At 39.6% G+C, this 27,616-nt stretch overlaps 1 protein-coding gene across 2 annotated transcripts in view; it reads left to right on the plus strand.

The window, feature by feature from the left end:
* The window catches only part of edem3 (ER degradation enhancer, mannosidase alpha-like 3), a 77,548-nt gene that overhangs the window by 19,666 nt on the left and 30,266 nt on the right, over positions 1-27,616 (plus strand). For both annotated transcript variants that reach the window (XM_072573667.1, XM_072573669.1), the window contains exons 3-16: positions 1,349-1,449; positions 3,090-3,129; positions 3,217-3,329; positions 3,533-3,686; positions 4,722-4,856; positions 9,149-9,254; positions 10,929-11,026; positions 12,821-12,946; positions 17,384-17,467; positions 19,376-19,459; positions 19,582-19,706; positions 23,572-23,734; positions 26,374-26,528; positions 27,120-27,273. In XM_072573667.1, coding sequence (XP_072429768.1) covers positions 1,349-1,449; positions 3,090-3,129; positions 3,217-3,329; positions 3,533-3,686; positions 4,722-4,856; positions 9,149-9,254; positions 10,929-11,026; positions 12,821-12,946; positions 17,384-17,467; positions 19,376-19,459; positions 19,582-19,706; positions 23,572-23,734; positions 26,374-26,528; positions 27,120-27,273 — 1,638 coding nt within the window. The remainder of the gene's footprint in view (positions 1-1,348; positions 1,450-3,089; positions 3,130-3,216; positions 3,330-3,532; positions 3,687-4,721; positions 4,857-9,148; positions 9,255-10,928; positions 11,027-12,820; positions 12,947-17,383; positions 17,468-19,375; positions 19,460-19,581; positions 19,707-23,571; positions 23,735-26,373; positions 26,529-27,119; positions 27,274-27,616) is intronic.

Raw genomic sequence — 27,616 nt, forward strand, 5'->3', positions numbered from 1 at the left:
ATTTCTTTTGTACTTCTGGCATGCTATCCTCCTTTTCAGTTGTGAATACAAAGCAAAATAAGCATTCAGCATATCTGCTATTACCCCATGATCATTAACAATATCTCCATACTCTCCCTTCAGTGGATCAATTGTACTGTCTTCCTGTTTGTCCTATGTAGTGTTTTGTGCAGTCCTTGCATGGGATTTTGTACACTACATTGGTTTTGCTCATGTCGAGTATTGGGTCCTTCGTCTTGGTGAGTTGTCGTCTGCACAACACACTGTAGTACACCTGAACTGCAAAAAGAGGAAGAAGAACACCTCTACAACGTATTCGCCAAAAACGGATACCCGCGCAATTTCATCCACAGATGCCTAAGGGAAAGACAACGGAACGAGGACATGCCATAACCCAAAGGACTAGCCACGTTACCATACATCAAGAGCATTTCCGAACTGACAGCCAGACTACTGCGACCACTAGGACTCATAACAGCACACAAACCAACAGCCACTCTCAGACGACAACTCACCAAGACGAAGGACCCAATACTCGACATGAGCAAAACCAATGTAGTGTACAAAATCCCATGCAAGGACTGCACAAAACACTACATAGGACAAACAGGAAGACAGCTAACGATCCACATCCATGAACACCAACTAGCCACGAAACGACACGATCAGTTATCCTTAGTAGCCATACACGCAGATGACAAGCAACATGAATTCGACTGGGACAACACTACTATTATAGGACAAGCCAAACAGGGAACAGCCAGGGAATTCCTAGAGGCATGGCATTCATCCACAGATTCAATGAATAAGCACATCGACCTGGACCCAATATACCGGCCACTGCAACGGACAGCTGGAACTGACAACCGGAAGCGACAGATTCAAACCATTACAAATGCCGGAGGAAAGATCACAGAAGCGCTTCACAGGAGGCTCCCAAGCACTGAGAATGGCACCTAGACAGGGGACGAAACATCTGCAACACAAATTCGAAGCTCGGCGAACAGAACCACAACAACGAGCACCCGAGCTACAAATCTTCTCACCAACTTTGAAAAAAAATAAAATGCCGCCCCAAAGGAGACCTTAAATAATAAAAAGGTTGACCCTTGATGCATGGCAAGATTCGCTGCTCAACCTTGTGTACAGGTTCAACTAGTGATAGGTTGGAGGATTTATTCATTCCTTGTGAAGTTTTTGTTAAAGGCTCAAATTGTATGAATTGAACAGGGGTGAAATGGCATATCGTCTATTTTATTGATGAAAATATTGACATAGTCTTTCTGAATGCTTTTTTGTACTGAGTTCAATTTTTAGAGAGAGAACTTCGGTTTTTGCATTTCTGCAGGAACACGCTTACCCAGCTGATGAACTAATGCCCCTGACATGTCGTGGCCGTGTGCGTGGTCTCGAACCTAGCCGTGGTGATGTGGATGATGCGCTTGGCAAGTTAGTGTATTTTGAGTCATTCTTGCAGTTATCCGTAGCTATAGATTTTGTACAAGCTGAAAAAAAGGTGGAATGCAAATCCAAAGTTTAGATTGACAGTTTTACAATTAATATATCTTGAATGCTGTAATAAGAAAAAGTTAGTATTAATTTGGAACTACAGGAATTCAAACAGCTACATCAGTTTAACTTGAACATTTTCAGTCGATACTTTTTCTTGTTTTGTTTCCAGAAGTACCCACTAAATTTATTAGACTTTGGCCAACTGACTTGCAGGACATTGGAATTATAGAATCATAGTATCACAGTGTGGAAGCAAGCCGTCAAGTCCATACTGACCCACCAAAGGGCTTCCCATCCAGACTCCCCTCCCTTTTGTGTGGGGATTTACCTGTAGCTTCAATGTAAGTTGGACCCTGCATCCAACCATTTTCCTGCGTGACAGTCTCTGAGGAAAAAAAATATAAATCTACTACGGCTGCAGTCTACCTAATGTCCTGAGGAAAGATTTTACAAATTGAATTTTAAGATTTGTAATTTTCTGACGTTTAGTCGCCATGCTAGGTAACATCATCTGAGCCTCCGGTGAAGCTTCGGTGATGGTGTTACCTAGTGTGGTGACGAAATGACTGAAAATGAACTTTCCAGCTCAGTGAGCAAACTTACATGCAGATTTCACAAAGTTTTGTTATGTTCCTTCCCAAAAAAGAAATCCATGAATTTTTACATCAGGTAGCCATCAGGCAACCCTGCATTTCCCATGGCCAATCCACCTAACTTGACATCTTTGAACTTGGATGTTGCAAAGAGTATTCTGAACTCTCTCAGCATTTTATTCAACTTTTGTTGAATAGTCTACGTGGCTTTTAGTGGAATTCAAACCTACTGCTAGAACATATTAATTCCTTCAGGATACATTTTAATGTGCAGCAACTGGAACATTTAGAGCTCATTTTACACTACACTGTCATGCATGTGATTAAAAAAAGGAGCACATTCGATTATGCATGTATAATCTGAAAACAGTTTTCATTCCAGCAACAAAATGTTTTATTGTCTGAAAGCTCTAAACAGTCCCAGTTGAGTTGTACAAACCATGTAATTGGTGATCTAAAATACATAAATGTATCAATCAGGGAAAAGGTTTTCGTAAGTCTTTTCTGAGTATCTGCAATTATGCGTTTGGCAGAGTAGGAATGAGACCGGGGGGATTTAAATGGTGTAGCAGTGGGCTAGAATTTTCTTTGCTCATTTTAGAGTGTCTACCAGTAGTTCATTTAGGGATTGCTAGTGAGGCGACACAATGGCTGGTACAACTAATTGGAGCTCCTCCTAATTGTACCTGAATATTGCTGGGTATTTGGGAATCTCATTCTACAATTGTTTACCAAGAAAAATATGAACCTGTAGTCATATGCATCTGTTCCACTACTGATCCTGTCGTAGTAAATATGGTGATTTTTTTTTTTCCTTAAGTTTTTTTTAATAAAAATTATCTGGAAAGCTACTAACAGAGTTCCAACTAATGTATAAAGATGGGTTAAGTGGATACTGGGTTCAAAATTTGGTGTGTAGTCTTGTGTAACTAAAATTATTTTATTCCATCTTTGGATCAACTGTAACTACTCTTTTTCTTTCAGATTTTCTTTGACTTTAGTTGATACTCTGGACACCCTTGCAGTAAGTTAAATCTACTTTGCTCATATTTTAAATGGACTGAAGGACGAACAGCTAGACAATATTAACTCATGTGCTTTTGTGTTGTAGCTGCTGAATCAAATAGAAGAGTTTGAAGTTGCTGTGAAAAGGGTTATAAGTGATGTTCATTTGGATAATGATATTGTAGTCTCTGTGTTTGAGACCAATATTAGGGTACTAGGGTAAGTTCTGAAAAAAGATGTCACTAAAATTTATTTCACTTATTTTATATTTCTTTGGTAGAACACAGCACATTTAGATTGCATTTTGAAACAATACGAAGAGTAATTATAAAAACAAGCCTTTAGATCATAAATCAAAAGCAAGAATTGACATGCATGAATAAAGCCAGTTGGATGCCTAGTATAAATATTTTATCTATTAGGGGTTTGCTGGGAGGCCATACAATGGCTCTTATACTGAAAGATCAAGGAGAGCAGATGCAGTGGTATAATGATGAACTTCTCGACATGGCAAAGGAACTTGGGTACAGGTTATTGCCAGCATTTAACACTACCAGTGGACTTCCCTATCCTAGGGTGAGTAAAGCACTTCATTTAATTTAATTCAGTAATATACAAATAGAACTAGGGAGTGGGGGATAAGTAAGCCAAGACCTGAGACCATCAGTAGAAATTAGAGGGCAAATTGTATTCAACAGATTAAATAATGGAGAAGGGAGGATGGGAAAATGGTGACTGGAGAGGTGAAAGTGAAAGACAGAATTAGAGGGTAACAAGAATTTGAATGTGAGGCAGGAAAGAGAACAGAAAAGGAGTGGGTCCTCAGATGTAACAAAAAGTAAAAATGGTTGCTGGAATAATATAGATGGAATTAAAAAATACATGCATGTGAAGTTCTAACTATGTTGGACGATTCAGGGAATTGATTCTGCAGCTGGAACAGAAATACTGGTTGTTAGCAGCTAAATCACAATCTGTTGGCATCTAAATGGTGTAGTTTTGAGCTGGGAACCGCATGGATCAGATTCACTATTAGAATAGACTTTCAAGCTATACTACCAACAGTCTGGAAAGCAGCCTGAATTGTAAGAAAGGGAGATGGATGGTTGACAATCCTAGCCAAATCCTTCCAGTAGTTTAGGGTTTACATAGAATCCATACAGTGTGGAAGCAGGCCATTTGGCATTTCAAGTCCACACCGACCCTCTGAACAGCACGCCACCCAGACCCAGACCTGTACCCTACCCCTATAACCATGCATTTCCCATGGCTAACCCATCTAGCCTGCACATCCCTGAACATGATGGGTAATTTAAGCTAGGAGAAAACTAGTTGTGTGCGGCTTCTAAAAATAGGGAGTTATGAGTTATAGTCATTTTCATTGGTCTTATGACTGTATTACCATAGTGCACTTAATATTATTACAGAGTTGGCATTAGAAAGCAACTAAGTGTTTTAAATGTTGGACCTTTTTAATAGGACTGATGCTTTGGTACTAATATTTAAAAATTGCTAATTAAAATGATATAAAATTAATTATCTGGAGCTCCTTTGCGTGTTGTGCTGTTTTTATTTTCCATTTTGATTAATTGCATTTTTTCTGAAGTATAGGTCAATCTGAAATATGGCTTGAGACGACCTGAAGCTAAAACAGGTACAGAGACGGACACCTGTACAGCTTGCGCAGGGACCCTGATTCTGGAGTTTGCAGCTCTGAGCAGACTCTCTGGAGATCCAATTTTTGAGGTGGGTGGTAATCTGCTGCTGTTGGAGAGAAGGGAAGTTGTATTATTTGTAATCTACATAGAATGAATCCAGAATTAAAAGCCAATGAGCTCTGTTCCCCTCGTAATTTTGCATTCCCAAAAAAAAACCAAGATCATTCAATGTGTGACATATGTGCCTACTCTGTAAAAGGACCATTCTTTTGCAATCTTCTAAATCTCTTAGATTTTTATTTGTTTTTCAATTATTTCTCTTTACTGTCATTCATGGAACCTGTCCAACGGGACTTTTCAAATGCTACCACCCGTCTGTCGATGACCAAACAAAACCCCTCTAAATCATGTTTGCTTTTTGATAACAATCCTAAACTTATACTCCTTACCTACCAACTGAGAACAGTAAATACCTTTTCTGTCTCTTTGTCTTATTTAAGTACCTCATAACTCTGCACACCCACATTAAATCCCACTTTAATTCTCTCAGCTCTCCTCATAACTAAAATCAGGTATTAAAATGAATCTCTTCTCCATTATCTTCATGGCCTTGTGTATGTTGCCCAAACCTAGATACAATATTTTAACTTAGCATTTGTAAATACCTCTGGGTTAATGGTCAGAATCGAACTAAACTGATTAATACAAAATATCAAAGTACATGCTGCAACAAATGTCGTCATGCCAAGAATTTGTTAGGTCTGTTTAATAAGAGTGCTGGAATTGTTATGATGTGGCAGATCACAGTTTCCTTATGTCTTCTGATATTCTGTCTGGCTTATTTGGTCTGCGCTGTTTCGTTTTTGAAGGGCCATTTTTAATTAATTTCTCTCCCTGGCGCTTACCCACTTTCCTGTAATGCTTTCTCCTTCAGGTATTTGCCTGTTTCCCTTTTGAAGAGAAAGTGAGGACTGCAGATGCTGGAGATCAGAGCTGAAAATGTGTTGCTGGAAAAGCGCAGCAGGTCAGGCAGCATCCAAGGAACAGGAGAATCGACATTTCGGGCATAAGCCCTTCTTCAGGAATGAGGAAAGTGTGTGTCCAGCAGGCGAAGATAAAAGATAGGGAGGAGGGACTTGGGAGAGGGGCGTTGGAAATGCGATAGGTGGAAGGAGGTCAAGGTGAGAGTGATAGGCCGGAGTGGGGTGGGGGCGGAGAGGTCAGGAAGAAGATTGCAGGTTAGGAAGGCGGTGCTGAGTTCAAGGGATTTGACTGAGACAAGATGGGGGGAGGGGAAATGAGGAAACTGGAGAAATCTGAGTTCATCCCTTGTGGTTGGAGGGTTCCCAGGCGGAAGATGAGGCGTTCTTCCTCCAACTGTCGTATTGCTATGGTCTGGCGATGGAAGAGTCCAAGGACCTGCATATCCTTGGTGGAGTGGGAGGGGGAGTTGAAGTGTTGAGCTACGGGGTGGTTGGGTTGGTTGGTCTGGGTGTCCCAGAGGTGTTCTCTGAAACGTTCCGCAAGTAGGCGGCCTGTCTCCCCAATATAGAGGACGCCACATCGGGTGCAGCGGATGCAATAAATGGTGTGTGGAGGTGCAGGTGAATTTGTGGCGGATATGGAAGGGTTCCTTGGGGCCTTGGAGGGAAGTAAGGGGGGAAGTGTGGGAGCAAGTTTTGCATTTCTTGCGGTTGCAGGGGAAGGTGCCGGGAGTGGAGGTTGGGTTGGTGGGGGGTGTGGACCTGACGAAGGAGTCACGGAGAGAGTGGTCTTTTCGGAACGCTGATAGGGGAGGGAAGGGAAATATATCGCTGGTGGTGGGGTCCGTTTGGAGGTGGCGGAAATGACTCCCCCTCCCACTCCACCAAGGACATGCAGGTCCTTGGACTCTTCCATCACCAGACCATAGCAACACGACGTTTGGAGGAAGAGCGCCTCATCTTCTGCCTAGGAACCCTCCAACCATAAGGAGTGAACTCAAGATTTCTCCAGTTTCCTCATTTCCCCCCCCCCACCCCCCCCCCCCCAACCTTGTCTCAGTCAAATCCCTTGAACTCAGCACCGCCTTCCTAACCTGCAATCTTCTTCCTGACCTCTCCACCCCCACCCCACTCCGGCCTATCACCCTCACCTTGACCTCCTTCCTCCTATCGCATTTCCAACGCCCCTCCTCCCTACCTTTTATCTTAGCCCGCTGGACACACTTTCCTCATTCCTGTAGAAGGGCTTATGCCTGAAACGTCGATTCTCCTGTTCCTTGGATGCTGCTTGAGCTGTTTCCCTTTTGAAGCCTACTGTAGAATCTGTATCCCTTCTCATATTAAACAGTGGATTTAAAATCTTAAACTTTGTTGGTTTAAGGTTCTTTCCTTGTCATGTATGATTCTTCTACCATCCACAGTCCCATCAGCCTTTTAGTATCCAAAATAGCAAATCCAGCTATTTGGATACATGACATCAATTTGAAAGGGCAGAAAATAAGATCAGTTTTGATCCATTTAAGGCAAAACATAGTTTTGCCCTTTTCCACCATGTCCTAATCCACGAAATTTTTAGTTTGTGGTTTCTGCATTCATAGAACAGAGCGCAGAACATTTCAGCACAGAAACAGGCCCTTCCACCCTCCATGATGCTATTCTAAACTAATCCCAACTGTTTACATGTGGTCTCCCTCTCCCTCGCGCTCCCTCTTCTCTCTCTCTCTCTTTTTCTCTCCCCCTCTCTCTCTTTTTCTCTCCCCCTCTCTCTCTTTTTCTCTCCCCCTCTCTCTCTTTTTCTCTCCCCCTCTCTCTCTTTTTCTCTCCCCCTCTCTCTCTTTTTCTCTCCCCCTCTCTCTCTTTTTCTCTCCCCCTCTCTCTCTTTTTCTCTCCCCCTCTCTCTCTTTTTCTCTCCCCCTCTCTCTCTTTTTCTCTCCCCCTCTCTCTCTTTTTCTCTCCCCCTCTCTCTCTTTTTCTCTCCCCCTCTCTCTCTTTTTCTCTCCCCCTCTCTCTCTTTTTCTCTCCCCCTCTCTCTCTTTTTCTCTTTTTTTTCCTCTTTTTTTTTCTGTCGCTCTCGCTCTCGCGCTCTCTCTCGCTCTCGCGCTCTCTCTCTCCCTCTCTTTTCTCTCTCTCTCTTTTCATGTGCCTGTCCAAATATTCCTTAAAAGTTGCTAATGTACCTGCTTCTAGCACCTTCCCTGGCAGCGTGACCCAGGCACCCACCACCTTCTGTGTAAACGAAAAAAAAAGAACTTACCTTGGACACTTCCCTTCACCTTTTTTCTCTCACGTTAAACCTATGCCCCGAGTATGTGACATTTCCACCCCTGGAGAAAAGGACTCTGTCGATCAACCCTATGCATGCCTGTCCTAATTTTATATATTTCTATCAGGTTGCCTCTTAGCCTGTGTCACTCTCGCAAAAACAAACCAAATTTGTCCAACCTCTCCTTTTCACTAATTCACTCCAGTCCAGGCAACATGTTCTGCACTCTCAAGTCTCCACATCCTCCTTATGGTATGGGAATTTAGACTGCACATGTTACTCCAAGTGTGGTCAAACTAAAGTCTTATACAGCTGTAACATGACTTGCCAACTTTGATATTCAGTGCTCCAACTGCTGAAGGCAAGCATGCCATGTGCATACTTTACCACTTTATCCACTTGGGCTGCTATTACTTCCAAGGAGCTATAGTCTTGGAGCCTAAGATCCCTCTGTATAACCATTACTTCTAAGGGTTCTGCCATTAATTGTATACTTTTGTCTTGCATTTGACCTCCCGAAATGTATCAGCTCACACTTATCTGGGTTAAACCAAATCTGTCACTTGTCCATCCAAATTTCCAACTGGTCTTTCTTGTGCTGTATCCTTTAATAACTTTCCTCATTATCCACAATTCCACCAATTTTCATGTCATCTGCAAACTTACTAATCAGACCATCTACACTTTCATCTGAGTCATTTAAATATATATTACAAACAACAGGTCCCAGTGCTGATCTTTGCAGATCGATACTGATCATGGACCTCCAGTCATACAAACAATCTTTCCGAACTACCCTCTGTGTTCTCTGACCAAGGCAATTTTCTAAGCAATTTGCCGACTTAACATGGATCCCATGCGATTTAGTCTTATGGACCAGCCTACCACGACGGACTTTGTCAAATGCTTTATTAAAGTCCATGGAGACAGTATCCACTGTCCTATCCTCATCCATCATCTTCATCACTTTCTCAAAAAGCTCAATAAAGTTTGTAAGACAGAACTTCTCATGCATTCATTCAAGGACCGTTATGGGGTTCTGTTATCTCTAAGTCAAGTTGGGAAGCGAAAAGAAGGCTTAGACCCTATTTTATTTGAATATATAATAAACTACTCTACATTTTTTTTGTGCAGCAACATGCACGGAAAGCCCTCGACTTTTTGTGGGAAAAAAGACAGCGTAACAGTAACCTGGTGGGAACAACTATTAATATCCATACTGGAGACTGGGTCCGCAGAGGTAAATCTGAATTTTGTTCTTTCTGATTCCCATCTGTTCAAGATCAGCAACTTTTAATGTCGTAAATTTCTTTATCACTGGGAGCTAATATATTTTTCTTCTCTATTCTGACCTTATGATATTATTAGTCCTATGGATACAATAATATTATAGTCTTTGAAATGACTCGTATCTTCTGAATAATGTGAACAAGTGGATTTCTGTGCATTTCAATTAATCTTTTGTAGTGTAATTAAATTTTTTAAATTCAAAGCATTGTCAAGTGATTGTGTTGAATTTTAAGCGCATATTTGTTTAAGCTGAGTGAAAACAGGGCATAGATGGAGGTGAGGTCATAGCTTTGTCACAGGAGAAGGTACTATGGAATTTGGATAGGAACACAGAATGCCATAGTGTTAGTAAAGGAGCAGTAGACGTGATAGTATTGACTTAGGAGGAGGAGATTACGTTTGTAATACCATATCTATGTTTGTTTGTATTTGGTCTAAGAGGAGAAGCTGTCCTAGCACTGAAACAGGTTTAATGTTTATGTAGGAGAGAATGTTGTCTTGCTGAGTATAAAAGCAGCAGAAAATCACAACTAACAAAAACTGAAATATATATGGTACTATTGAGATTATTTAACTGCATAGTCCACTTTATGATAAGCCAGTTCTGTGTTTTAATTGCTAGAACTACTGGCATCATTCCTAACAGTTCATTCTATTTCTATATTGAATAGGACCTGTTGACTTTTTTTTTCTTTTTACATATGTATTTATAGGATGTGGTGCCAGAGTGGAAAGTTTTACAAGGCCTAATTTTACTCCAGTATAATTTTGTAAAACCTTCATGTCTTCACCCTGATGCCTTCAGGAACTACAGGCATCCTCTTAATTGTAACCAAGAAGCAGTAGAATAACCATTTTAGTGAGGTCTAACTAGTATTTTTGTACCTTTTTAGAATCTTTCCATGACCTTCCAGTTTTTTTTCCCAAGGGTAAAACTTAGTCTTGCTTGAATGTTATTGATATCATCTGGAGAAATGCTGTGATGTGCTTCTGATCCAGGCAGGCAGGGATTCTATTTAATTATAGGTAATGAATCAGTAATGCAGTCTATACGGGGTAAAAACAATGACTGCAGATGCTGGAAATCAGATTCTGGATTAGTGGTGCTGGAAGAGCACAGCAGTTCAGGCAGCATCCAAGGAGCAGCGAAATCGACGTTTTGGGCAAAAGCCCTTCATCAGTTATTCCTGATGAAGGGCTTTTGCCTGAAACGTCGATTTCGCTGATCCTTGGATGCTGCCTGAACTGCTGTGCTCTTCCAGCACCACTAATCCAGAATGCAGTCTATACCACTATTTTAGCTTCATAATATTTTCTGACTCTAATTTCTGAGAGTGTGTTCCTTTTTGTCCTCCTTGTATATTATCATCACTTATTCAACTGGTTATAGTTGAAATTTTAAAATGGTTTTTGCAGTCCCCATATGTATCTCTTTTAATGTAAAAGTCATTCTGATTGTGAGTATTTTGAGTTGTTGCTTCTTGTATGTTCCTTAATATAGAGATTTTGTCAATTTTGAACATTTTGGTGGAACAAATAAGCTGATCTATCAGGTTGACTCATTTTCTTATATTTAAAATGATGTATTGAAATTAATTTATCTTTTACTTATTTCTTTTTAAAGATAGTGGAGTTGGAGCTGGGATTGATTCATATTATGAATATCTCTTCAAAGCATATATTCTACTTGGTGATGATGGTTACTTACAGAGATTCAATACTGTAAGCTCTACTTTTTTGTTTGATCTTAGTGTATCTGTTTTTATTAATTCAAAATTCTTTCCTATCTTGCAATACAACTGTTTACTCAAAGGGTGATGAGTTTAATGTGCCACATTTATCAAATTGGGAAGCCATTGGAAATTACTGTTTCAGTAATGCTTACTAATGTCTTAAATAATATAAGATATGATTTTATATCCTGAAATTTGAATGGAAGAAAATTGAAATTCTCAAATATATTTGTGGCCATTGTGCAGTTCAAAGTGACAATCACTGTAGGTTATCAGCTACTGCTACCAATACCAACATTTGTATTTGTTGTAGAAAATAACATCCTTCACAGTCCAAGAGTTTATGTTCAACTTACTGTTTAACATATTACATTCCTAACTGATCTATGTCATTGCTTTTATTTGATTTCTTATTATCAAAGCTTTGTACTTATAGTGGTTCAGATCATGCAGTTCCAACAGAAAAGGGCATGACTATTGAGGGTCACAACTGAACAGAACACCTACCTGGACAAACTACAGTGGAAATTTGGGCATATTCAGCAATACTTGCCTCAATACGGGGTGGCACAGTGGCTCAGTGGTTAGCACTGCTGCCTCACAGTGCCAAGGACCCAGGTTCAATTCTGGCCTGGATCACTATCTGCATGCAGTTTACACATTCTCCCTGTGTCTGTGTGGGTTTCCTCTGGGTGTTCCGATTTTCTCCCACAGTCCAAAGGTATGCAGGTCAGGTGAATCGGCCACGCTGGTTGTAGGTGAGCTAGAATTAAAACAAAAATAAAGTTTTAAAATATCTAAAAACACATGCTAGAATGCCTGTCGTCAAGGTGAATGGAGTCCACAAGGGATGTCTTCCGTTTGTGACATCAGGGAGGGACGTAGCTTTGGTAGGATTATGTATTGCACTAGAGATCCCTAGTTGCCCGATCACTGGATTCTCACTGCAGCTCAGAGAACAGGTTTCCCCCTGCAGAGAAAGTAGGAACATAATTTTAAATGCAGGCAGGACATGCTCTTTCACTTTGGCCCAATCTTGCAATCAGCAATGAAGTGTGTCAAAGTATGTGTTACCGTCCCACTGTTCACGTCGATATGTTCTGCATTGTAAATTCACAAATATGTTTATTAAGGTCAAACTATTAATTTACTATATTGAAACCAAACATGTTCCAGTTATTTACTGAGATTGTTACAGAAAGATGGTTAAAACTGCCCAATATCGGAGTAAGATGTTAGTTTTCAAGCTGTAGGTTAATTAAAGGTAATTATAATTACTCTTATTAGCATAACCAATTTAATTGGAGCAATAACAAATCATTGCATAATGTAGAATACTTGAGTGTTAAATCTGGTAACGAAAAGTATGTTCATTGGTAAATTTGAGATTTGTCACTGGAATGTTTGGCTGTATGATTGTTGTTTGTAAATAGTTCTGCATTTACAGTATTTGTCATATCCTTAATTTGGGTATAACTTGAAAATTAAATCTTAGAACTATACCGGCTTATATTTACTGAGATGACTAACTGCGTAATACTTGTATTTAAGAGGTTTGTTAGTTTGAAGTTGTAAAGAGTGTGTTCAGTATTTTAAAAGGCACTACAACCTAAATGATTTGTGCTACTTATACTTAAACCAGTTCTTAAATTTTAATTTAATTTGTTTTTAATTTGTGCAGTTATAAAAAAAGTTGAAATATTTCAGCTGAATAGTCTCATTCTGTAAATATACCAGTGAAGGGATGGCAATATTGTAATCGTTTTTGTTGTTTTTCTTCTAGCACTATGCTGCTATCATGAAGTATATAAGCCAACCCCCACTCTTGCTGGATGTTCACATACATAAGCCAATGCTGAATGCACGGACATGGATGGATGCTTTGCTAGCATTTTTCCCAGGCCTGCAGGTGAAATGTGTTCATTCTGTCAAGAATTTTTTGAGTCTTGTACATATTGCTTATTGTTTATTTTAAGCTAATTTTCCCTTATCAATAATAAATTAATACCTCATCCTCCTTTATCAGGATCAAAACTGCACCAGTATTCAAATATGATGCTGACCCACTAGGACCTTTGTTCATGTGTATTAAACGGACGAGACAGTTTTAAGGATTGACCACTGTAAAACCGTAGTATGTTGTGCATTGTAATTGACCTCAATTGCACATAATAAGAGTTGATGAGTTTAGAATTGCTGCTTCCCTGCAGAGAGAGAACATTGAAGTGAGAGTTTCATTTTAAGTTACATCAGATTAGCATCGACAGAGCCTGTGTCAGATAATCCATTCACAATAGAGTCAGAGTGGTCTATAGCACTGAAAATGGCCCGTTGGCCCATCAACAGTGTGCTGGTCTAAAACAAGCACCTAACTATTCTCATCCCATTTTTCCAGCACTTATAGTCAATAGCCTTGTATGCCTTTGCATCACAAGTACCCTTCTAAATACTACTTAAATGTTATTAGGGTTTCTGCCTCTAAAACTCTCCTAGATATTATTCATACCTTGTGAATATTGTACAGTAACCAAAATGACACCGCTCTGAGAAATATATTCCTAATAAAAGAAAATTCTGGTCTTAAACAAATCTCGCAGCTAAAATGTCTTCAGATTTTTTTTAGTGATCTCCCTAGTTGTCAGTATAGTGTGTCTCCTCTGTTTTGTTGCAGTGTCACAAAAGACGAACATCAAGTACAAATGTAACCTTGGATAAACCCTTGATTGAAAGACTGTTCATTGATAAGTGATTATTTGCCTTTGTTTCATGTTCTGCTGATTAAATGAATCTTAAAATAAAATTAGCCTGGTGGACAATCTGTAGATGAAATTCTATGTTCGCAGGTAAAGGGACGGTTGGAAAATGGGAAGCCTTCAGAAATGAGACACCAAGAATCCAGACAAAGTATATTCCTGTCAGGGTGAAAGGGAAGGCTGGTAACTATAGGGAATGCTGGATGACTAAAGAAATTGAGGGTTTGGTTAAGAAACAGAAGGAAGCATATGTCAGGTACAGACAGGATAGATTGAGTGAATCCTTAGAGTATAAAGGAAGTAGGAGTATACTTAAGAGGGAAATCAGGAGGGCAAAATGGGGAGATGAGATAGCTTTGGCAAATAGAATTAAGGAGAATCCATAGGGGTTTTACAAATATATTAAGGACAAAAGGGTAACTAGGGAGAGAATAGGGCCCCTCAAAGATCAGCAAGGTGGCCTTTGTGTGGAGCCACAGAAAATGGGGGAGATAGTAAATGAATATTTTGCATCCGTATTTACTGTGGAAGAGGATATGGAAGATATAGACTGTAGGGAAATAGATGGTGACATCTTGCAAAATGTCCATATTGCAGAGGAGGAAGTGCTGGATGTCTTGAAACGGGTAAAGGTGGATAAATCCCCAGGACCTGATCAGGTGTACCCGAGAACTCTGTGGGAAGCTAGAGACGTGATTGTTGGGCCTCTTGCTGAGATATTTGTATCATCGATAGTCACAGGTGAGGTGCCGAAAGACTGGAGATTGGCAAACGTGGTGCCACTGTTTAAGAAGGGTGGTAAGGACAAGCCAGGGAACTATAGACCAGTGAGCCTGATGTCAGTAGTCGGCAAGTTGTTGGAGGGAATCCTGAGGGACGGGATGTACATGTATTTGGAAAGGCAAGGACTGATTGATTCGGGATAGTCAACATGGTTTTGTGCTTGGGAAATCATGTCTCACAAACTTGATTGAATTTTTTGATGAAGTAACAAAGAAGATTGATGAGGGCAGAGCAGTAGATGTGATCTGTGTGGACTTCAGTAAGGCGTTCGACAAGGTTCCCCATGGGAGACTGATTAGCAAGGTTAGATCTCATGGAGTACAGGGAGAACTAGCCATTTGGATACAGAACTGGCTCAAAGGTAGAAGACAGAGGGTGGTGGTGGAGGGTTGTTTTTCAGACTGGAGGCCTGTGACCAGTGGAGTGCCACAAGGATCGGTGCTGGGACCTCTACGTTTTGTCATTTACATAAATGATTTAGATGTGAGCATAAGTAGTACAGTTAGTAAGTTTGCAGATGACACCAAAATTGGAGGTGTAGTGGACAGCGAAGAGGGTTACCTCAGATTACAAGAGGATCTTGACCCGATGGGCCAATGGACTGAGAAGTGGCAGATGGAGTTTAATTCAGATAAATGCGAGGTGCTGCATTTTGGGAAAGCAAATCTTAGCAGGACTTACACACTTAATGGTAAGGTCCTAGGGAGTGTTGCAGAACAAAGAGACCTTGGAGTGCAGGTTCATAGCTCCTTGAAAGTGGAGTTGCAGGTAGATAGGATAGTGAAGGTGTTTGGTATGCTTTCCTTTATTGGACAGAGTATTGAGTACAGGAGTTGGGAGGTCACGTTGCAGCTGTACAGGACATTGGTTAGGCCACTTTTGGAATATTGCGTGCAATTCTGGTCTCCTTCCTAACAGAAAGATGTTGTGAAACTTGAAAGGGTTCAGAAAAGATTTACAAGGATGTTGTCAGGGTTGGAAGATTTGAGCTATAGGGAGAGGCTGAATAGGCTGGGGCTGTTTTCCCTGGAGCGTCGGAGGCTGCGGGGTGACCTTATAGAGATTTACAAAATTATGAGGGGCATGGATAGGATAAATAGGCAAAGTATTTTCCCTAGGGTCAGGGAGGTCAGAGCTCGAGGGCATAGGTTTAGGGTGAAAGGGGAAAGATATAAAAGAGATCTAAGGGGCATCTTTTTCACGCAGAGGGTGGTACGTGTATGGAATGAGCTGCCAGAGGATGTGGTGGAGGCTGGTACAATTGCAACAATAAAGAGGCATTTGGATGGGTATATGAATAGGAAGGGTTTGGAGGGATATGGTAGGTGGGCAGGTGCTGGCAGGTGGGACTAGATTGAGTTGGGATATCTGGTCAGCATGGATGGGTTGAACCGAAGGGTCTGTTTCCATGCTGTACATCTCTATGATTCTATGACGCTATTGGATAATTTGCCTATATTTGAAATGCCTATAATTTGAAAAATATGGACAAAGCAATGTTATTCAGAATAAATGGATTTCTGCCAGGCTGTTGGTTAGGGAATGTGATTGCTCTAAGGAGGTAAGAAAGTTAGACAACTATTGTCCTGCAATCCCTTCCTAAGGGGTGCAGCTGTTCAAGAAGGCAGCTCACCATGTTCTGAAGGGCAAATAGACATGGCACTAAATGCTAACCGAACCGTGACAACTACATCCCATGAAAGAATTATTCTTTTTAAAAGAAAACACAGAAATGGACAGAACCAGGTCACTGCACATGGTCAAGCTTATGTTTTATCTGGCCCATCTTTGCTAATTGTGAGAAATTTGTATTTCCAATAGGTTTACTGTTGGTGTTGAAGACATCCTGAAAGTGTCTTCAATCACATTTAAGTATAGTGTTCAGGCAATTCAAGTATTACTTTAAGGTGTTATCAAATACTGAAGTAATACAGATTTGGAAGCACTTGTAGCTTGTAATATATTCTGATTTTAATATCAAAAGCAATAGCAGCTTCACAGTTAGAGAAGTAAAATACAGTGGATGCAGGTAATCTGAAGTAAAAGCATAAAAGTTGGAGGCCTTCAGCAGGTCAGGGAATAGAAGCAAAGGTAATATTCCAATTTGACCTTATTGTTAGGATTTCCTTTCTCTCTCCACAGACGCTGCCAGGCTTTTCAGGCATTTCCAGCATTCTCAGTTTTTAATTGATGTTTCAGCATTTTTCTTTATAACACCATTTGACTTTGAGATTCAGATACTGTCTTCCCACCTAATTTAGAACTCAAAGTAACTTGTACCTATATTACATTAATGTTTGTAAATGCGATTTATTTTCTTTAAAGTCAACCTTAGTAGTTTTGTCTTACATTTATACAGACAGTTGCTTGTGCAGGATTTGAATCATGACTTGCATCTCAGCTGGCTAGCTATTAACACTTGCTTGTAATTCATTTTATTTGTTACCATTTAACTAAAGCATGATTGGCGGTTTTTTTATAATTGTGATGAATTGAAATTTATTAAATGAAGCTGATACAATGCTATTGTGAACTTAATTTTGTTTAATGTATGGAAACTTTGAACAAAAACAGGAAAATTCTGGTAATGCACAGCAATTCAGATAGTCTCAGTAAAGACAAACATGCAAGTTCATGTTTCAGTTCACACTCAGTTTAGCCAGTCTCACCTTATTTATGGTGTCTTTGGTTGGGTTTCTAGCCTTTTCCATTTATAAGTGATATTGTGTTTAACTTAGTACATTATGAAGCATTTGCTAGTGTGTACAGTTCAGTCTTTATATCATACACAATTGTTTCTTAATTTTTAGGTGTTGAAAGGAGATATTCGCCCAGCCATAGAGACACACGAGATGTTGTACCAAGTTACGAAAAAGCATAACTTCCTGCCAGAGGTAGCAAAGCTTTCTGAATGCTTTAAATGATCTGACTTTTTGTTTTTGTTCTTTTAAGGCTATTAATGTCAGTGGAGCTATTCGTTAGTCTATTTGACTATTCTCCCCTGACTACTTTGTGATACCAGATTTGTAGGAGTGGTTTGCAGGTCTCATCTGTCACTTCTGCAATTCTGTTTCGACTGAATTTCTGGCACTTGTCAAATAATGGTTGTTCTCATTTGATAGATGTTGCTCATACTAAAAGTCTTCAGTTAGACCTTTTTTTATGTAATTGAAGTTGGATGTCAAAGGTGAATGGGATGAAATTGAGTAGCTGTTTCAAATATATGTTGTGCCAAATGGCCTTCATCTGCATTGTTGCACTCTGCATTTTGAATTACGGCCACCTTAATATGTTCTGCATTAACTCTGGCAACCAATTTAATTATGAACAAATGGTAAGATGTTAATTTAAAGGTTTTAGGTGTATGAAGTCACATTTGCCTATATAACAGTAAGTATGTTGAATATAATTTATTCTAGATGAAGTACTTGGGTACATTTCTGAAAGATGTCCTTTCCTTTTATTTTCTCTACTGTGAAGGATACAAAGAAGCATTTATTTATCAAATGACATCTTCCTCAGCTTTAGCCTCTAATCTCCATTGTGACAACCTCTTCTTTTGTTTTTCCCTTCTTCAGTAATTACTACCTTGTAACTCCTGTCTTGCTAATAGATTTTTTTTTGACTTCCGGCTTTATTTTCCTTCAGACTCAACAAGTTCATTCTTAAGAAATGGTTGTTACTGACAAGTCCAATAATCACTGCTAATCCTAGTTTGTCTGTGAGAAATTATTAATATGCCACCTTCTTGAACTGCTGTTGGCTTTGTGCTTTGTACACCTGAAGGCCCATTGTCGGCTTGTGTAGGTTTACTTCCTGAAAGAACATTAGCGAACCAGTAGATTTTTTTTGACAGTTTTATGACCATTTTTACTGATGATTTGATTTCAATTCCAAATTCAAATTCTCAAACTGCCACGGTAAGATTTGAACTGGTTTTCTCAGGATAATTTATCAATGTTGCTGGATTTATCCAGAAGCTACCTCTTGAATAAAACTAATATTTCCAGCCCTTTGTCTTCTTTCCACAATCTTCAGATTTTAAAATGCAGTGTTTAGTCACCTTGCATTTGTACCTGGTTCTGTTTTGTAGTTGCATTTGCTCTTTCAATCTTATTGCTCTCTTGCACTGAACTTTTAACTCTTCACAAAGTGCATTATTTTAAGAGAAATGTTTTCAAATTTATGAAGAAAAGAATTCTTAGGAATACTACTTTAAAGGCTAATGTCGCAATGAACAAGTTTTACAAATCTAAGTTTAAACTTGTCAAGTTAATTAACAATATTTTAGATTACATTAGATTAGATTATATTACATTAGATTGTGGGTGGCACAGTGGTTAGCACTGCTGCCTCACAGTGCCAGAGACCCGGGTTCAATTCCCGCCTCGGGCGACTGACTGTGTGGAGTTTGCATGTTCTCCCTGTGTCTGTGTGGGTTTCCTCCGGGTGCTCCGGTTTCCTCCCACAGTCCAAAGATGTGCAGGTCAGGTGAATTGGCCAGGCTAAATTGCCCGTCATGTTAGGTAAGGGGTAAATGTAGGGGTATGGGTGGGTTGCGCTTCGGCGGGTCAGTGTGGACTTGTTGGGCCGAAGGGCCTGTTTCCACACTGTAATGTAATCTAATCTAATCTAATCTAATATTTAATGGTTGCTGCTCTCAAATTATGAAACAAAATGTAAATAACTAATGTGTCAAGTGATGTGACTGCTATTTAACATCTAAATGTTCAATTCACAAAACTAATCTCAACATTGTTCTGTAAAATGAGAATTTTCTAATTGGAAATATTTGTTTTTAGGCCTTTACCACTGATTTTAGGGTTCACTGGGCTCAACATCCCCTCCGACCTGAATTTGCTGAAAGTACCTACTTCCTGTACAAGGTAGGTTTGTGCTTTATTCGTTGGATTTTTTTCTTTAAAAATAATTCTATTGATTTTAATTGACACCTAAACATTGGAAGAATTCTGATTCATGTGTAAGTGACTATCATCAATACAAACAGGCTACAGGTGACAAATATTATTTGGAGGTGGGAAAGACCATCATTGAGAATCTGAACAAATATGCTCGTGTACCATGTGGCTTTGCAGCAATGAAAGATGTTCGTACAGGAAGCCATGAAGACAGGTCAGACCATTTATCATTTACTGTGGGTAGTTCATTACCAGAAAACAGTACCTGGTAAAAAATACCTAGTGTAATCCATAGAAGTTTGAGAGACAGTTGTTAAAGCTGTGAAATAATTTCAGTCTTAAATAATCTCTATTCTCACTTCAGTCATGGTTATTTTAACTAACAGTTTTACTATGTCTATGACTGTCACCATTTGGTCTCTAGAGGCAGGACCCTGGCTAACCATTTTGTATCATATCCTGCCAATCAGTATGTTATTTTTATTCGTGCTGTGTGCCACTTACCCCTCAACCAGTTACCAACTACTGTGGCTCAGGGTTATCTCTGATTCAACGTGATGTCATTGATGCCCACTAATGCTATGCAGACATTTATCACCTTAACGTTTGGAAGTATTCCAAGCATTTTTATTTCGCCTCCTAGAGGTGATAATAATAACCTGTCGAGTTTTGGGAAGATTTGTAGCTCAGGTTGAGGTTCTGGATGTAGGTTTGCTCGCAGGGTTCATTTCCAGACGTTTCGTCACCCTACTAGTTAACCTCTTCAGTGGGCCTCCGGGCGAAAAACTGTTGATAATTCCTGCTTTCAATTTATATGTTTTTGGGTTTTTTTTGGGTTGGTGATGCCATTTCCTGTGGTGGCATCACTTCCTGCGGTGATGTCATTTCCTGTCCTTTTTCTCAGGGAGTGGTAGATGGGGTTGAACATGATGTGTTTGTTGATAGAATTCCAGTTGGAATTCTCATGCATGTCTCTGTTTGGCTTGTGCTAGAACGGGTGTGTTGTTCCAGTCGAACTGGTGTCCTTCCTCCTCTGTATGTAAGGATACTAATGAGAGAGGGTCATGTCGTTTTGTGGCTAGTTAATGTTCACAGGTACTACCTAAATGGCTTAAATACAAACCACCCCTTGACACCCCACGAGCCAAAAGGATAGCAAAGTAAAATGGCCACAAAATGCTTCGAGAAATGATTAATGGTGCCCACAACAAACTCTTAAGTACTACCGAGAAGTCTTGCACCAAAAACCTTTACTCGCTGTGCAACAGACCATAAATGACAGACACAGTACAACAAGCCATCGATATTAGACAGCGATAAACACAGAAAATGAAAAAACGATCTGCAGAAAAAACCTAGACAAACTTACACAAAATAACAATACGAGAACACAAAAGCATAGATAAAAAACTTATCTGACCGACTGTAAACAGACACTGAAAAAGCCGTCTTAGTAAGAGAATTAAATTACAGCTGATGTTGATAAAAAAGATTTCTTAGCAGCATTAGAAACAACACTAGAAGACAACCAACTCTCAGAAGAAACCCATCAAACTATCAGACAGGTAGTCGCACCAACGTTAAGCAGAAAAAAGGAAGGGGAAACACTGAATACACAAGAAATGAAAGCACTGGAAAGACTTAAAAAAAAAGCATTGTTATCTTATTTGCAGACAAAGGACACTTGACAGTCATTCTAAATTGAAGAGAGTACATTGAAAAAGCGACCGCACTACTTACAGATACCAACAAGTGGCAATAGACCCGACCCCACAGCTAAAGAACAGAGTCACAGCCCTACTCAAAAAAAAACTTCAGAAATCTTGAGAAGTAAATAGGACCAAATTCCAAAAAAGAAAACTGATCCAACACACCAACGCTTCTACAGATTACCCAAAATTCACAAACCAGGAGCCCCCCCTCAGACCCATAGTCTCACTACATGGAATACCAACTTGCAGATTGGTCAAGGAGCTGTACCAAAGACTAAAACACTTAGTAGAAGACTCACACCACTCCATCCACTCCTCCAAAGAATTCCTGAAGACCATCAAGGACACTAAGATGGAAGAGGATGAAATAATGGTCTCCTTTGATGTAACAGCCCTGTTTACATCAATCAACATTAACCTGGCCAAGGAAACACTGCCTACACTATTAGAAGACCCAAAGACACATACACCAAACACCACCAACTCATCAGCAAGGACAGTATCGTCAAGCTAGTGGACCTATGCCTTACCACACACTTCACCTTCAACAACAAAACCTACAGACAAACCAGCGGAACACCCATGGGATCTCCTATATCAAGATTCTTAGTAGAGGTAGTAATGCAGAGACTCAGACAAACAGCTCTGGCAATCATCCAACCCAAACTTTGGGTCCGCTTCGTGGATGACGCCTTTGTCATCACTAAATGAAACAAATTAGAAACCTTCAAGACCATCAATAATACCCTTACTGGCATAAAATTCACTAAAGAGGAGGAAAACAACACCAAACTGCCATTCCTAAATGTCACAATAGAGCAAACAGCAAATGGGGAACTTGTCCGCTAGGAAAACAACACATACTGACCAAATACTGAACTACACAAACCTGCATCAGAACATTATTCCAACGAGCCACCACATACTGCAGCACAGAGAAACTACACAGAGCAGAGGAAAATTAGATATACAGTGTATTCAAAAAGAATGGGTACCTAATGAACACAGTTTGCAGATTTCTCAACAATAAATCCGAGCAAACAGACAAAACACCTCCAGAAATCCGAGCCACTCTCCCCCCACATCAAAGACATCTTGGAAATGACTGCCAGACTACTCAGAACCCTTGGCATCATGGTAGCCCACAAACCCACCAACCCACCATCACACTAAAACAGCAGCTAATGAACTTGAAAGACCGTGTACAGACAACAAGCAAAACTAATGTTGTTTACAAAAGACCATGCAAGAACTGTAACGAACACTACATTAGACAAACAGGCAGAAAACTAGCCACCAGGATACATGAACATCAACTAGCCACAAAACGACATGATCTTCTCTCACCCGTATCATTACATACAGAGGAGGAAGGACATCACTTTGACTGGGACAACACATCCATCCTAGGACAAGCCAAACAGAGACACTCATGAGAATTCCTAGAAGCATGGCATTCCACCAGGACCTCTATTAACACACACACTGAGTTAGAACCCATCTACCACTCCCTGAGGAAAAAGAACAGGAAATGGCATCACCGCAAGAAATGACATCCTCCACCCCAAGAAACCCAAATATATAAATAGAAAACAGGAATTATCAACAGTGTTTGCCCGGAGGCCCACTAAAGGTGTTACCTAGTAGGGTGATGAAACGTCTGGAAATGAACCTTCCAGCTCAGCGAGCAAACCTACATCCATAATGACCTATGGAAGGGGAGCCCACAAAATAAAGTGATTAAATTATTTTCTTAAAATTATTTTCTTAAAATTATTTTCTTAAAATTATTTTCTTAAAATTTTTATGGATCTTTCAAATCCACTGAGGACAGATTGAAAGATAACCCCTCCAAACATTGCAGTGCTCAGATTAAAGTTATTTCCTGATCGAAATTTAGGCTCTTAAAATTTATCAAAATATCCTGGATTTTGAATACCAAACCCGTCACATTCAGATAGGGGCCATAAGTCAGCTACAAATACAATCAGGTGAAAATGAGGACTGCGGATGTTGGAGATCAGAATCCAGATTAGTGGTGCTGGAAAAGCACAGCAGTTCAGGCAGCATCCGAGGAGCAGGAAAATCGATGATTCGAGCAAAAGCCCTTCCTCTGGAATCATTCTACAAATACAGTCAATCAGGAGCCTTGTATATATTTCAGGATTGTGTGATTTCATTCCCTCATGAGCTTTCTGCTAGAGAACTGTCAGCAATGTATCAGTATGGCTGCTTAGCTGTTTTTGTGCAATGACAAAGTTTTAAAATGGCAGCTATCAAGATAATACTAGGGGAAAAATCCATTGCTTGTTTGATGCTAGTAAGATTCAGATTTAATGTTTAATGCTTCCTCTTCTCTTTACACAGAATGGATTCATTTTTCTTGGCTGAAATGTTTAAATATCTGTACCTGCTGTTTGCGGAAAAAGATGATGTCCTCTTTGATGTTGAGGATTATATCTTCACCACTGAGGCCCATCTGTTGCCACTTTGGCTCTCTACCAATTTTAGCAAGAATAGAAATAATCAGGTAGGTGAATCACTTCAATTCTGCGGAGTAGTTCAGAGGTATGATGAACTAAAGATAATGATGGGTGTGATAATACAGGAATATTAACTGGACTACCTGCTACGTTGGATACAATATGCTCCAAGGAAGTGAATTCTGTTAGTTGTAAAAATCTGAATTTTATTTTGGTATATAGCATAGTTTCATTTTATTTAATGATTTTCAGTGAATGTGCAGCTTGATTTATATAGACTGATTCTAATCCATTTACAATATTCTCCCTTTCTTGCTGTAATGAGGTGCTTTTACCTCTTGGGTTGCATGTGGTTAATGAGCAGCTAAATTGTTTAAAAGTAGCAACTCTACAATACATTATTTTTGAGTAGTTATGAAAGAACTATTACTATAGACTTTAATGGGGATGGATGGGATTAGGCATTCTGTAGAATGTAGGGGAAACCAGGGATGACTGTATTGCACAGATATGATACCATTGATTGATTGGTTCTCCACCTGAAAGGCAGGTTGACAGGCGTGGCTTAGAACGGTCCATCAATGGCTGCAGGGCAAGTTAAGCCTGCGCTTAGGTGATCAGAGTTTGGAGCAATGGTGCGACTGATCAATCCTAGGTGGAAGGTGGTGGTGATGTCTGAGGTCCAGGCATGAGGGATAAATCAAAGGCTTTGGTGGGAGGAATGAGAACGGGGCAGAAGTTGTCTGATGCATCATGGCATGACATTATCCAGCAATATCCAAAACATCATTGGAAAGATTAGGTATGTCAGAGCGTGGGGACTTGCTGTCCCAGCTGATATGCTGCACCCAGACCATAAATGGAAAACAGCTTGATACCTGAACCTAACAAAATTTGACTCTGCTTAGCTGCTAGACTTCCCAAGATTCCAGAAACCCAGCTGTATTTTTTAAATTGGGAATAACTATGAAATTGACATGCAACCTCATTGTAATATTTGAAGTGTTAACTCATCTCCTTGTAACAGGTTGGCTGCCCAACTCTGTTAAAGCTGATAATGGGATGTTTGGTGATGGGTTCCATTTTTTTAGTCTGCAGCCATTTATTTTTGGATTTAAAAGCCCACTCTTAGCATCGAAGAGGCAATGTAACTGTAATTTTCTGCTGAGGGGAAGAAAAAAAACCATATCCAGAAAATGTAATGAATTCTTTTCTTTGAATGGAATAGCTAATGGCCATTATCATCTGTGTATTTCAAAACTTTGTTTGTATGAAATAGTGCACGTGCACTATCAGGCTAATGTGTATTTACATTACTTATCATTAAATTGTGCAACTATGGTTATGTTATGGCAGGACTTTGCTTGTGTGTGTTTTTATTTTATTGGTTTGTGGAAGAAATAAAAAAAGTGTGCAATTGCTATTGGATTTGTTTCCACATGCTTCTACAAATGAATGACCTCTTTAAAGTTACTCCAGTAACAAGGCCCAAAGCTCTTGCAATCCTTTTGAAGCGAAATACATCCCCTCATCATCAAACTACTGATAGCATCTCCTGCTGGCTGTATTGACATTTTAGGTTTGGCAGTGAGCAAACTAAGGCTTCATTTGGCATTTGTTTGTTTATGTAAACATTCCAAGTATTGGGGAAGGACTATCCAGATCTCAAGTGGCCAAGAGTTAATTATATTTTTGAAAAAAGCCACGTTTATGATTTTAGAAGAACTGTGGTACACAGCTTTCAAATAACACACCGCGTGAGAGTGAAGGGCACCCCTGCAACGTATTTCTAAACTTGTAGGCAAGCTGGATTTCCTAAGTATTAAACATTAGTATTATTAGTACAGTTACAGCGTAACTGTAGGAGACCACGACCTCTGACTTGGATTGGAGGCAAGTGCTGTATATTTCAACAAAGCTCCACAGAAAACTCCCAACTAGATTTGAATCACAAGAAAGTATGATTGATTCAGCACTCAGGCAGGTACCCTCCGCCTGTTGACAATATATTTTCTGGCAAATTGGTTGTTTCTTTGCAGAGATTGCCAATAAAACTTCTGTCAAGACATGGCATCACTGAAATAAACTAGTTTCTTGGCCAAAAGATGATGATCTCCTCCTGGATCATCACTAGCCCATTCTCAGTAGTGTGTCGGCATGCCATCAGATCACGCGGAAAGCTTGCAGTGATCCTTGGAATATAACATGGACCATCTTTTCTCAGGAATTGGAGTATGGCACAGTGGCTGAACTTCATAGCTTTCATTAAACCTCATCTAACACAGTCTTTGAAAATTTCTCCTTCCATTGGCAACTCGTTACTGATAAAACGAAGGACAAATAGGTTTTGCCCAAGCAAATGTTTGGTCCTTTTGCTCCAAGTGGAGTCTCAACAGTTAGTCATGATGTTTCTCATTTTCTCTACCTCAGCCTCCTGACAGTGGGGTGAAAGACTCCTATCCATCACATCACTCAAGTTTAGCATTGTTTGCACATATGCGCACACAACCACACACTATTTCAAGTGTGGACTTTCTCCAATTGAGAAAGTGAAGCACAGGTCATGTCTGAATCTAAGAAAGTAGATGTATGTCCTTTTCCATCAACTTCACTCAGTCAAAGCAGACTACTGAACAGACAAGTCCCAAATCCCACCATTCATTGATTCTTTTTTGTCTCCTCCTAGACGGCAGGTTACATAGATTTGGACGACAACAACTTTGACTGGTCTTGCCCTAACACACAGGTTTTGTTTCCAAATGATCCGTCTTATGCTAACAGCATTCGTGAACCTTATAAAAACGTGGTGGACAAAACTTGCCCAAAGGCCAGCATCCGACAGTAAGAATGGCTTGTATTACTAAACCCTGAGATTGTGTGCAAAATTTGTTTAAAGTCTTGTCTTTTCCAAGTGCACCGAGTTTTGAATACGTTATCCTGATTTAAATGAACATATAACATTTTATCAGTACACATCATTACTATACCGAGCTGTACCGACATTGATTTATCTTGTTTTTGTGGACATGCTGCTTGCCAAGTTAGTTTATCATCAGATTGCTAAAACAAAAGCATTTTCACTAATCTTTTTTAAAAAGGCTTAATAAAGTGAGTGAGTCTCATTGGATACCTGTGTTTCAGTTTAGAGAGTGAACTTATTTTTAAGCATTTATATTAAACAAGTTGCTGTGCTTTTATTGAATTAGTTATAATAATGTAAAACTGCAAATAATTTTCAGTTTGTTTAAATTTGTGCAAAATGTAATTCAGTTTGAAATTGGAGTATTTCCAAAATGGATTGTTCATTGCCTTTGCTAAGGTAGTTTTGTGTGGCAAGCAAACAGTGCATAATGGTTCATTATTTTATGTCGCTTTTCTTATTATTTTGCTGAAGGAAATTTAAATTCCTGTGTGTGTGTGTGTCTCTTGCAGGGAGGTAGGTGATGATCCTGGGACCAGGTCACATCTGAGGGCCAGGGACTTTATGGCCAACAATCCTGAACATCTTGAATTACTGAAGAAAATGGGAGTCAGTTTGATTCATCTGAAAGATGGCAGGGTTCAGTTGGTTCAGCATGCAAACCAGGTGAAGTTGCTGCCATATAATATTGTCCATAAAGTAGGCATATATGCAATTTAAAATTATTAAATTGTAGGGAAAGTACAGAATGAAAATGGGTGGAAATTGTTTGGAAGATGGAATTTGCAATAAAAATAGAATACATGATAATCTCTGAGGTACATTGCAAATAATAACAGTTGGATCCTATTAATATGATCGATATAAATAAAAGCAGATCAACAAAGCCATTTCCACTTTTCACGATGGCCACATGTGTGAAAAGACTGTTTTAAATGAGTTATAATAGAAAATCTCCATGCCATTTGTGTTCTACAGTCTGAGAACATATGAAGTACATAGATGAATC

Source organism: Chiloscyllium punctatum, chromosome 7, assembly GCF_047496795.1.
Source record: "Chiloscyllium punctatum isolate Juve2018m chromosome 7, sChiPun1.3, whole genome shotgun sequence".
NCBI classification, from domain to species: Eukaryota; Metazoa; Chordata; class Chondrichthyes; order Orectolobiformes; family Hemiscylliidae; genus Chiloscyllium; species Chiloscyllium punctatum.